This window comes from Haemaphysalis longicornis, unplaced genomic scaffold (assembly GCF_048455015.1).
Source record: "Haemaphysalis longicornis isolate Haplotype H1 unplaced genomic scaffold, Haemaphysalis longicornis Haplotype H1 scaffold_9, whole genome shotgun sequence".
Classification (NCBI taxonomy): domain Eukaryota; kingdom Metazoa; phylum Arthropoda; class Arachnida; order Ixodida; family Ixodidae; genus Haemaphysalis; species Haemaphysalis longicornis.
The window spans coordinates 159040346-159053336 of record NW_027526460.1 but is presented as its reverse complement, the minus strand read 5'-3'; the positions used below and the strand labels follow the sequence as shown (position 1 = coordinate 159053336).

At 47.1% G+C, this 12991-nt stretch overlaps 1 protein-coding gene across 1 annotated transcript in view; it reads right to left on the bottom strand.

The window, feature by feature from the left end:
• The window catches only part of LOC144153518 (uncharacterized), a 146097-nt gene extending 134425 nt beyond the window's left edge, over positions 1–11672 (bottom strand). The window contains exon 1 of the mRNA XM_077685149.1: positions 11495–11672. Coding sequence (XP_077541275.1) covers positions 11495–11672 — 178 coding nt within the window. The remainder of the gene's footprint in view (positions 1–11494) is intronic.
• Between the last annotated feature and the right edge of the window lie 1319 nt (positions 11673–12991).

Below are 12991 nucleotides of genomic sequence, written 5' to 3'. Positions count from 1 at the left end.
TGTTGCCCGAAAATTAAATTCTACCTTTTGCTCGGCATTCACAGAGAAGCCCGATACAGAATTACCATACTTTCCTTTATACGATCACCCAGTCATGCCCGGCATTACCTTTGAGGCTAACGGTATCCTGAAACTGATTGAATTGTCCAAGCTCACTTCTTCATCAGGCGTGGATGCCATCAATTCCAAAATCCTAAAAAATACTAAACACATATCCATTATAATACTTTCGCTCACTTTCCATCTGTCGCTATCATCTGGAGTCGTGCCGCAGGACTGGACGGTGGGAAAGATCATTCCAGTACCAAAAAAAAGGTAATCCATCGTCGCGAAACAGCTACCGTCCTAGTTAGCTCACTAGTATATCAGGTAAACTAATGGAACATGTTATTTATTCCCACATTACAAAATTCTTCACGTCCCTTAAGTTTTGCTACCCCACTGAACATGGCTTTCTTATGGCGTATTCGGTTGCGCCCCGGTCCGCTGGCTCGGAGTCGCCAGATGCCAAGGCGGCTCGCAATCAGAGCGCGAGAGGCAGCGTATCAACCGAATGCATCGGGGATCTCGGAGCAGCGCGCTGTAGCGCCACAGTGAAGCCAGCGCGGGAAGCTGCTGGGTAAACCGCTGCGTGTTGTTTCACGTGACCCCTCCTCCTGGCCAGAGCGCGCCAAGCTCTCACTTCGCAGTCAGAGCGGTCGGTACTGCTCAGAGTCGGAGACTGATGCTCCGAAAGAACCAACCGAAGGTAGTTTGAGTGCTCGAATTCTACCATCCGAAGGCGCGGCCGCTTTTCAGGGCACTCCAGAGCGCTCGTAAACGCCCAACCGAATACGCCATTAAAGGACTATCATGTTAGCTTTAGCTTTATTTAGATAGCCAGTTAGCTTTATTCATTAACGACATAAGTAGTAGCTTGGACATGTATGTACCTGTAGACTCCTTATTTCTAGATTTCGAGAAGGCATTTGGTAAAGTCCCACATCACAGGTTATTTCTAAAGTTATCTTGTCTAAACCTTGACCCCGCTGTATTCGATTGGTTGCAATTTTTTTTTAACTCAACGTAAGCAGTATATATTGGCCCACTCTCACTCTTCTAGTCTATCTCCCATTCTCTCAGGAATTCCTCAAGGAACAGCTTTGGGGCCCTTGCTATTCTTAAGTTACATCAACGACTTGCCAACTAATATCCAGCCTATCCTACGTCTTTTCGCTGATGATTGTGTCCTATATCGTCACATCTACGATAGCAATGATAATATATTTCTCCTGCGCGACCTTAATATTATTTAAAATGGTGTGATACATGGTTAATGTCAATAAATGTTGCTAAAACCTCAGTATTGTCCTTCCATCGCAGGCCGGCCTACCTTTCGCATTGCTATGTAATTGGTAATTGTAACGTTTCGTCTGTAAAATCCTATAAGTATCTAGGTTAACTTTAATCCAGGATCTTACTTGGACAACTCACTTTACGAACGTGACCAATGATACCAATCGCGTTCTTGGGTACTTGCGCCGAAACTTGCGTTTTTGTTCTACATCCACCAAATTGCTAATCTATCAAACACTTATACGACCGAAGCTGGATTACGCATGTGCAATCTGGGATCCACACCTTTCTAACTTATCTAATACACTGGAATCTGTACAAAACCGCGCGGCAAGGGTTATTTTTTGGGCTATTCCTATCACACGATCGTCACTAATCTAAAAAGCCAAGCTAATCTTCCTCCACTACAAAAAAGGCGCAAAGTTAGGCGGCTCGGCTTGTTTTACAAGTTCTATCATTCTCAAACAGCTCCCAACGTCAGTAAAGAAGTACATCGTCACTCGTCCGCGTCCACCACCCATTGGCTGTCTTTCCAGTAAAGACACTCACCTGTGCCCATCAGAATTCTTTTTTTATCAGAACAGCGAAATACTGGAATGATCTTCCCGCCGACGCCGTGGTCCACTCCAGTCCCATCCGTTTTCACCAAGCCATCGAAGAGATTCTGTACTAACTTTCAACCACTGTATTATTAGTGTATGTCCACCCCTAATGTATAAAAAATAAATGAATAAATAAGTGGCTGCCAAGCGAATATTGCTTCGTCTGTGTTCTTTATTATGTTTATTGATGAATTGATGTCCGTGTTAAAAGTGCCTTCAATATTACTGGGACAAAGCAGCCTTTTAATGAATGAAGCTCGTAGTCAGTTGAAGGGAAGACGCGTGAAGCCGAACGGCACCTGCAAGCCCTGCAAAACCTGGATGCCTTGTTTGTCTTAGTTGCTGACCGTCTGTGCATTTCACAATTTTGGCATAGTATTTTTGTCGGTAACTTCATTGTCCGCGAGTGCCTTGGAAATTTTCTTTTTCCGTATACTCATATAACCGTATAACCGTCATCTAATTCGCTCTTTCCTTCTATCACAAAAATTTGAACGTGAGCAAACGTTTTAAAAAGCCTCTAAGTAAACGAAACGTGCGATATTTCGTTGTCGAAACGCATAATACCTCTACTAGATCACGCAAACATACTCTCAATAAGTGGTCGTCCGTGTCTTCTGGCAAAGTGAGTTTGTGCGCTATGAGTGGTGCAGGTGCACTTCCCCGAGGCCGCACACTTTTATCGGCACCTTTGGACCCAGACGAGCTGGAACAAATCAACGAAGCGGCCTCAGCTGGCATCTGGGAGCTTTGCTTTGTAGTCACCAGTAAATGTTACTCGGTTTTGATGCAATAGTTATGGCCCTTTTTGCCCATCCGATACCTCTTGTTACGTGCATACTGCAGTACTGCATTGTGTTTGCCTTTAGAGTGGTAAATTGATAGTAAGCGCCCGACGTAGATAGATGGAGGAGCCCCTCAATACTCAGGATATGATAGCCGTTAAACCGGAGTCGAAGCTCCCTTAAGCGTGGAAAAGATATCGCAGCCGAATCATCTCCATCGCGTAAAGGCAGTCGCTACAAAAGATGGTTTGTCTTGTTTGGAAAAGTGAAAGTGCGTGATATGAGTACTTCGTCTTCACGGGGCTCAAATTGCATGGCGGCACCCTTGGAGCGAAGCGAGCAGGAAGCTTTCAACGGAGTGGACTCAGATGATGGCTGCAGGATTTGTTTTGTAGCTACTACGAAAGATTACTCCGCTTTTATGTGTTAGGCTGCACCGTCAATCCGCCCATCGGACCTTTGCTTTTTCTTGTAACCTGCGTATTGCAGCGAGTTTATCATGCAGCGTGGAATTTATATTACAGTGTGCACGTATGAGTAGATTAAGCGAGCGCAGCAGAATTGAGTGCGCTGCCGGAATGCTCGGGATGGGTAGCCTTTCAACACGATTACCAGTTATGTTAACCTTAAAAAGGACGTATTGCAGCCGAAGCGTTACTGCCTTGTATTGCGTTGCCTGTCCTTCAAATGTAAATGTCTTCCCGTGAGCTGTTGGTTTATGAAAGCTGGAAACTAGCGAGCCAAAAATAAACGAGAAAAAAGAAGTCGTAATTCTATCGCTACAAATAAGCGCATATATGGGGTAACAAGGCTAAAAAGCAGCTCTAAATGCTACTTCCACGATTAATAAATCACAAAAGAGTTATGGCATGCAGAAATGCATTAAAGGAAAGATGGAGTGGAGCAAGTACACATTGACGGAGCAAGTACACATTGAATAGTTTCCGTGTACAAAATATTTTCGCAATACCTCAAATAGAACTGACGCAATAGGCAAACAAAAGTGGCCTGAGGCTGCACCCCCATGTCGGGCCGCGATGCTGGAAGACAGAAAAGCGGAGGCAAAAAGCTGCCGGGAAACGTCATAGCTGAACTTCTGGATAAAGAGGCCGCCTGTGCCACGCTCTTTTCGCCTTGTTTTCTGAACAGGCTCGCCACAGGGAGAATGGTATCCGGTTTTTTGTGGTTGTTTTGCTGGATAGCACCTGTGCATATTTCGTGTACAAAAAGAATGCACGAACGCAAACCAGACCAGACCAGACCATGCCATGTTCCTAAGGGGATACTACCGTGCAGGGATGTTTCATAACATATGGAAGCGACAGGCGAGGTGGCGTTGATTGATGACAAAGGATATGCCACCCTACGTTGCATGCTCTGTAAAACGCCCTAATTGCAGTTTTTTTCTTTTTGGTTTGACAGTGATGGACACGAATTTTCATATCTGATGCTAGATATAGCAAGGATGCTGAATACTGCTGTACTTTCGTACGGGATGTTTCGTTTATATTCCAGAAAGTCATATTTGTTCAGGAAATGTTCATGGCTCTAAACGCGTCGGTTTTTTCTCCCTGAGCGAGTTAGAAACAAAAAAACAACTTGTAGCGACACTAAAAAAAGGCTCCAATCCTCAAAGAAGCAGGTGCAGAACAAGGCGTGGGGTTTCCTTCGTTGATACCCCGCTTCAGATAACCGGATATCTTTAAAACGAACGAAAGTCCGGGGAAAGCGCGTGCGCCTGAGGCAAAGAGGGAGAGTTGGCGCGCCTTCCTCACATCCATAAACGTGTACACGAACACACACAAAGTCTTGACACGAATACGTATACTCAAACGGCAACAAACACAGCCTTCCGCTTCTGGTTAGTACAACAGGAAGTACACATTAGTATACTGGAAGGCCTGGCCAACACATGCAAAATACTTCCAACACGTGTCCAGCTCAGCACACTACACCAACACGTTTCGAAAACACACAACATCCTGGGAGAAGAAGTCTTTTCGAGAAAATAACAAGCCCACCTCCTCTTATAACACCCCCTTATCACTTTATAAATTGAAGATCACACTCACTACTGGTAAGCGTTCAGCTCCAGGCGTAGGGAAGATTACAGACGCTATGATACAACACTTACATGCAGACACACTTCAAACACTCGTTCACCTCTATAATAAAACATTTCTTTCGGGGCGCTTTCCAAGGTCTTGGATGGAGGCCATCGTAGTGGCTTTTAGAAGGCGGGGAAGGACTCTTCCTGTCTGGCAAGTTATCTTCCCATTCCTTGCAAGCTGTTTGTGTAAGCGCTTCGAGAAGATGCAAACAGGAGATTCATGTACTCCTTAGAGTACAACGGTCTTCTCGAGAGCTTTCAGGCAGGCTTTAGGGCGGGACAATCTACCAAAGATTAATTCATTGCATTATAGCCGTATATCAAAGATTCTTGCCTCCAGAAGCAGTATTACATGACGGTATACTTTGATCTGCAAAAAGCGTACCATACCGCGTTGCGGTACGCCAGCCTCAGCGACCTGAAACCATTTGGCATGTCGGGTAACATAATAAACACGCTTACCAGTTACTTGTCCGAAAGGACCTTTCATGTAAGAGTGGGAAGTGCACTCTCCAGGGTTCAAGTGCGGGAAAATGGCGTGCCGCAAGGAGGAGTTTTGAGTTGCACTCTGTTTATTGTAAAAATGAATTCCCTCAGAAAGGCATTGCCACCATCGATTTCCTGTTGAGCTAATGTAGACGACCTACAATTATCATATAAGTCGTATTACCCGTGTATTTGCGAGCGCCAAGTTCAGCTTGGTGTTAACAAGCAAGTTTTCTGGGTAGATGACAACGGTTTTATATTTAATCCAGGAAAGTGTACTTGTGTTTTGTTTTCGAAAAGGCATGACATTCGGCCGGATAGAGACATCAGACTCAATGGTGCCTCAGTTACAGTCAGAAATGAACAGAAGCTATAGCCCTTGATGAAAAACTCCAATTCATCCCACATATCTAGCACCTTACCATAAATGCTTAGAGGATATAACTATACTCAAGGTTTTCTCACACGCTTCATATGGTGCTGACAAACAACATCTTTTACGTATTTTTACTGGCCTAATAGGTCATGATTGTACTATGGAAGTGTTATGTATGGGTCAGCAAGTAAAACATCATTCAAGATGCTGAACCCAGGTCTTCATCTAGGGCTCCGCCTGACATGTGGCGCCTTCCGCACTAGCCCGGTCGGAAGTCTCTATGTGGTATACATGGTACCTACAAGGTCAGCGAGTATACACAGACCTGCGTTCTGCTTTTAAAATCTCCTCAACTCTTCAGCATCCTTCTAAGTCAGATTTTTACGATACATCCACAACTGAACTCCTGCTAAATGGACCATCCTTTTCCGCGCCCTTCTCTTACAAAGTTAGAGAGGAAGCGTCGGAGCTTGCTGTCTCCATTTTTGATACCATCAAAACTTCTCTGCATCATGCGACACATTTTTTATATATAGAGAGAAAAACCGAGAGCCCAGCTGTGCAATCCTGCAGCACTTCTTGTATCTGCAGCAGAAATACCAGCGTGCTGGATTTTATACTGCCGTTTCCAAAACGGTCACCTCTGTGTCCTGCGCTGCGCATGAACCGGGCCTTAATGTCACTAAAACTTTGAATAGTAATACGAGTATCTTTGCGGCAAAGGCTTATGGTGTACTTATTGTTGTCATTCATATACTGCAATGTCAGTCCACAACCCATTATCTATGCAGATTCCCTGAATGTTGTGCGGGCATTGTCTTCAAAAAAGTCTCCCAAAAACCACGTTGTGAATGTTATCGTCAAGGGTATTATGTCTCTACATGTCCCCACATTTGAACTGGTCATTTGCTGGGCCCTGGCCACTGTGGCATAGCCGGGAACGAAGCTGCGGATCGAATGGCTGCTGCTGCTGCTGCTAAACTCTTGAATACAGTAGACATAAAACATTACCCTAACTGACGCCAAGCCGCACATGAGGCATATTTATTTTTCACATTTCACAGGTTTCTCTACTCCTTATCACCCAACTCTTACGTCACGCAAAAGCCACAGACGTCAAGTCGCAGCAAAAACGAACGAGCACATTCATTTTTTTGTTCGCACTGCCAAAGATTTCTACGTTCTTCCAAATCACGTGGTACTCACAAAATACCCTACCTTGTCTAAATCATTGTTCACGGGCCCCGAGAATGGTATCTGTGCATCGTTTCTTTCTCTTCTTTTATCTTTCTTTTCTCCGCTTCCAGTTTTTCTGCTCGTTTTTTTCTCTACTTTTTTTATTTTACCGTCATCATTCTGAGTGCAGATGGAGTGCTCGAGTGTTGCATCCCCATATTACGTTCGCATGTCTTCTTTTTGTGTCACATATACCACTCCTTTCAACAGTGTCGTCGTATGAATACCAATTGTACGTATTTTAGTACCACTTTACTGCCGCGATTTGCGCTAAAGTTGTTTCAACATTACTTCTCGATGTAAAACACGTCCATGTAAAACACGCCCATTACACGTCCATGTAAAACAAGTCCACTTCCATTTCTTTCTATCAATCATTTCTGAATATGTTTGAGATTTTGGTATAATGCTCCAACCTCCAGCCCCCCCCCCGCCCCCACCCCTGTTTTTTGTGCTAGTCAACAAAATATTATACCACCCCTCATGTAATGGCGCACATCCGCGACGCCGCCGAAAAGTTCATTCCCCACGCCTGTGGTGCCCTGCGCAAACAGAGGAGGCCGTGGTGGAATGACGACTGTAGACGCTTGCGAGAGGCCCAGGGGGTATCGGTCGTCAGTTGGGAAAACGTGTACGCCGTGAGGCAAAATGAGATTGTTGGCGTTGATTTATAACCTCAATAATCTCCTACACAGACATACGAAAGTATGGACAAGAACGCGCAAACTCAAAGGACAACAAACACACAGCCTGCTTCTGGTCAGCACAACAGGGGACACACTCGAAGCACAGGCTGACGCACTCGCACAACACTTCCAAAACGTGTCTAGTTCGGCACACTACACAAACACTTTCCGGAAACACAAACTATCGGCCCAAAGAAAGCCTTTACATGAAAATGACAGATCAACGACGTCCTATAACTCCGAGGTTTCCTTCATGAGCTCAGGAGTGCTCTTAAATCTTGTAAACCATCAGCTCCAGACCAAGAAAACATCACATATACAATGATACCGCACTTACAAGTAGATACTCTTGTGACACTGCTTCACCTTTACAACAAGATACTGTTTAGGGGCACATTCCAAAGTCTTGCAGGAAGGCCATGGTTGTAACATTCTTGAAAGAGAGGAAGGACCCTTCCTCTCCTGCTAGCTACCGACCCAGTTCCCTGACCAGCTGCCTGTGCAAGCTTCTCGAGAAGATGATAAACCGAAGGCTCGTGTACTTTTTTGAAAACAATGGTCTTCCCTAGAGCTGCTAGGCACGCTTCACGGTGGGGAGATCCACAAACGATCAACTTGTGGCATTAGAGTAATACATCAAGGGCTCCTTTATTCATAAACAGTTTTGTTCATGTTTTTCGACCTCGAAAAGAGATACGACACCTCCTGGCGTTATGGGATCATCATTGACCTCAAGCCGTTTGGTGTTTCGGGTAGTATGTTTAACACCCTTGCTAGGTACTTGCCAAAGAGAACCTTTCGCGCAAGAGTCTGTTGCGCACTGTCAAAAGTTTATGTGCAAGGAAATGATGGGCCGCAATGTGGAGTGTTAAGCTGCACGCTTTTCATACTTAAGGTGAACTCTCTTGGAAAGGCATTGCCACCTACAAGCTCTTATTCCATTAAGTAGATAACGTCGAGATTTTTTTGTCATGCAATATCTCACTCTGCGAGCGTCAAGTACAGCTCGGAGTCAAGAAACGTGCCGGCTGGGCGTGTTAGATTGGTTTTAATCTTAATCCTTCATAGAGCTCTTGCGTTGTATTCTACAGGAAACGTGGGGTACACACTGACCCAGACATCACTCTTAAGGACGTGTCGATTCCTGTGAACAAGGAGCACAAGTTTTTAGATATTTTCTGCGACGAAAAGCTTACATTCAATACGTATATCAAACAGATTAAATGCGAATGCTTGAAAGCAACGAATATTCCTAATGTCCTCTCACACCAATCCCATGGGGCCAACAAACAACTCCTCCTGCGCCTGTACACTGCCTTGGTGGGGACCCAGGTTGACAATGACAGTGTCGTGTATTGGCCGGCGACATAAACATCACTGAAAATGCTCGACCCAGTGCTGCATCTTCGCCTTCGCTTCTCATGCGGCGCTTTCCACACTAGCCCTGTCGAGAGTCTGTATGTCGGGTGCAACAAATGGTGCCTAGGGCTTCAGTGGGGGTATGTTTAGTGGCTGTATGCATTTAAGATTGCGCGTCTCACAAACCATCCTTTTAATCCGATCATGAATAATACTTCTATCTTACAACTCTTTGGAAACAAGCCATCTATTTCCTTACCTTTCTCTCTCAGAGTGAGCGAGGAGGCTACTGCACTCAATGTCCCCCTTTCAGACACTCACAAGACACTCATCCATAATTTTATTCCACCTTGGCATCTTCGTCCTATATCATGCTACTTGTCATTCATGCAAGTAGAAAAAATAGTGTACCAAGGAGCGCGATTCTGCAGCACTTCCTGTTCCTGCAGGACAACTACAGGTGTGCATAATTTTTCAGTGAGGCATCGGCAACTGATCCTAGTGTTTCTTGTGCAGTCACGTCAGCACACCCAACCACCCCTCGTCTTGAAGCCACAGCTAACCTGCTATTTCGGCCACTTATGCGTCGTGTACGGAGCTTATCTCGGCTAGCGACCAGCCTGCGACCTTCTCTGGCTACTCATCCTCGATGGCCAGCAAAAACGGCAATGCTGTCTCGTTCCAGACCGCGGCACCTGAGCCGTTCACCTTTTCCTCACCGTCAGACTGGCCCCAATGGAAGAGACGTTTTCTCCGCTACCGGGATGCTTCAGGGCTTAGCGACCGACCCGAAGGATGTTAGGTGGACGCACAGGTCTGCTTCATGGTACCCCGGTCAGAAGACATCTTTAAAACACTGAAGTTTACACGTGACGTGCCAAGTGGCTTCGATGATTACTTCATACCTCGCCGAAACATCATCTACGAGCGGGCGAAATTTACCACGCAAGTCCAGCTGGATGGTGAATCCGTGGAAGATTTCGCCACAGCCCCCCACGCACTTGCAGATAATTGTAACCATGGCAAGCTCCGCGAAGAGTTAACGCGTGAAATACTAGTCGTGGGCCTCAAGAACCACAAGCTGACGCAGCCTCTTCCGCATGATCCAGCTTAGACCACTTGAAGGCTTTAACCATCGCTCGTGAGAATGAGGCAGCACGACCGCAACAGGCTGAACTCCTTTCGGCCACGTTAAAGGAAACTGTGAGCCTTGATGTTCTTAAAGCACGACGGAATAGACCCGCTAAAGACCCTGCTGCAACGCCACCTCCAACCGCACACAACACGAGAGGCTCCAAGACAAACGTCCCATTGTGTGGCTGGTGCGGCAAAGAACGTCACACGATGGCTGCATGTCCTGCTAAAGACTGCATCTGCCAGAAGGGGCCATCGAGCAGGAGCCGGGTTTCCTGAGCCTCACGGCGACGATGGCTCAATCGTGGGCGGAGGTCTCTCCCCTCGTCGAGTCACAGACCCTAGTCTTCAAAATCGACACGGCAGTGGACGAGACTGCTATACCGGAGCGACAATTTTGACAGCCCTTCAAGCATGGCGCTCTTAATCCAACCGACCGGAGGCTTCGGGGTCCGGATGGAAAGACTCGGCGCATCTCGTGATTAGCAGGGCTTTATTTCACGCTCAACAGCCGAGAAAGAGTGGAAAACGTTTAAATCCAACCTGGTCTACACACAGCCCCACTTACAAATCCAGCCATCATCAACCTTGGGGTTTTCCCGCCAGTTGACAATGTTTTAGATTCAAACGTCGCAAAGGACCTTCCTGACGTCGTCCTAACGGAAGGCTGCAACATGAGTATGACACGTGCTCCGACCCCCGACACAACTCCGTTTGCAATGACTTCCCCACGATAGGTACCCCTTCCACTCTACGAGAAGACCAGGGCAGAGCTTCAGCGAATGCAGGAAGTTGGCGTTATTACTCCTTTCACGCAACCCACAGCCTGCTGCGTGCCAGTGGTCGTCGTAGACAAGCCGTCGAGTCTGTCTGCATTTTCGTGGACTACACAGAACTAAACAAGTGAGTGCTACGTGAGTGGCATCCGATCGCGGCTGTTGAGCACACCCTTGGCATACTTCGAGGAGCCGCATGGTTCTCGAAAGTCGACGCAACCTCGGGTTTTTGGCAGATCCCGCTGACTGAGAGAAGCAAATTGATCACCACCCTTATAACTACTTTGGTCGTTTCTGCTCCAACCGTCTACTATTCGGCATCTGCTCTGCGCCTGAACACTTCCGACGACGCTTGAGTGACATTCGGCAAGGTCTCGATGGGGTTTCCTGTCACATGACCAACGTCCTAATCTGGGGTTCGACCAAGCGGGAAAACGACGAGTGACTCCGACGTACGCTCGAGCGGATTCCACAAGCCGGTGTAACATAGGCCACGTAATCGAGAACAACCATCTTCGACCTGATGAGCGCAAACTCAAAGCCATCACAGAAATGCCTACGTCAAATTCCAAGATGGAACTTCGGCTGCTATGGGGCATGGCGACGTACCTCGGTCGTTCGCACCGAACATCGCCGAATCTCTCCAGCCCCTGTCCAGCTGGCTGTCTTCAAAGCAAGAGTTCGCCTGGGAGGCCACACAAGAAAATGCATTTGGCAAATGGAAGACACTGCTCTCATGAAGCCCAGTTCTAGCCATGTACAGCCACGACAGGGCGACGAAGATCATAGCGGATGCGTCACTCTACGTGCTCGGTGCCGTCTTGCACCAAAAGCAAGAGAACTGCCATTTCGCTGTAATCGCCTATGGCTCTCGAGTACTAACTGAAACGCAACTTCGACACGCCCCGATTGAAATGGAAGGACTCCTTCTAGTCTGGGCATGCGAGAAGTTCTATGACTACGTCTTCGGGATGAAGTTTTGCCTTGAGGCTGATAACAAGCCCCTAGCTACGCTTTTCAGGTGAAAGCCTCTCGACGACTTGAGGCCTCATCTACAGAGGAAGCGGACGGGGGTAATGCGTTACGCTTACGAGGTCGTTTACGTCCCCGAAAAAAAAAAACTTGTGGCAAGATGCCCTACGAAGATCTCCTGTAAACCGCAAGGAGAGAGATGAGCTCGAGAGAGAGATCGAAGGACACATGGGTCAGCTGTTATCGACGCTCCCAGTTTCACCACCATCCTTAAAACAATTAAAACAGGAGGAACAACGTGACGAACTTTTCCGCCTGCTCTGCACAATCACGCAGAAGGGTCGGCCGAGCAGTCGGGACCTCCAGCAAAAACTAAAGGACCTTTGGCCCCATAAAGACAGCATCACCAAGCTCAAAGACGCCCTAATGCAAGGCTTTAGAATAGTCGTGCCCGAAAAAGCTAGAAGAGTCAGCTCTCAGAGAACGGCACGAAGGCCATTTCGGCATCGACAAGTGCCATGCTAGAGCAAGAACTGCTGTCTCGTGGCCTACAATTGACACTGATGTCGAGAATCTCGTAAAGTCCTACCGAATCTTCCTTCAGCACACGCCTAACCGGAAACTGCCGCTGCATTCGACAGAATTGGCCGAACAGCATTTGGAGCGAGTCTGCATGGACCTCTTCTTCATTGGAGAAGCATGGTGGCTAATCGTTACCGATTACTACTCGAGGTACCCCGAGTTGGGCAAACCCCCGAGCCTGTCTGGACAGGCAGTAGTAAATCACTGCAAGTCAATTTTATGCAATGCATGCTATCCCCGAAGCAGTCGCCACTGACAACGGCCCACAATTTTCAAGGGACCTGTCTCATCGTTTGCATCCTTCGCCAAACAATATGGCTGTAAACATGTCACAAGGAGTCCCCGGTATACTCAAAGCAACGGCCTCGCGGAACCAGACGTAAAAGTTATCAAGGGCTCCCTCGAGAAGACGGGAGATGCCTACACAACGCTGTTGGCGTACAGGACGAATTCGCTCAAGAACGGCTACTCTCCCACTGACCTTCGGATGGGTAGGAGATTCCGCACTACTTTGCCAGTTTCTGCGGACAGCCTATTCCCCGGCCTCCTGGA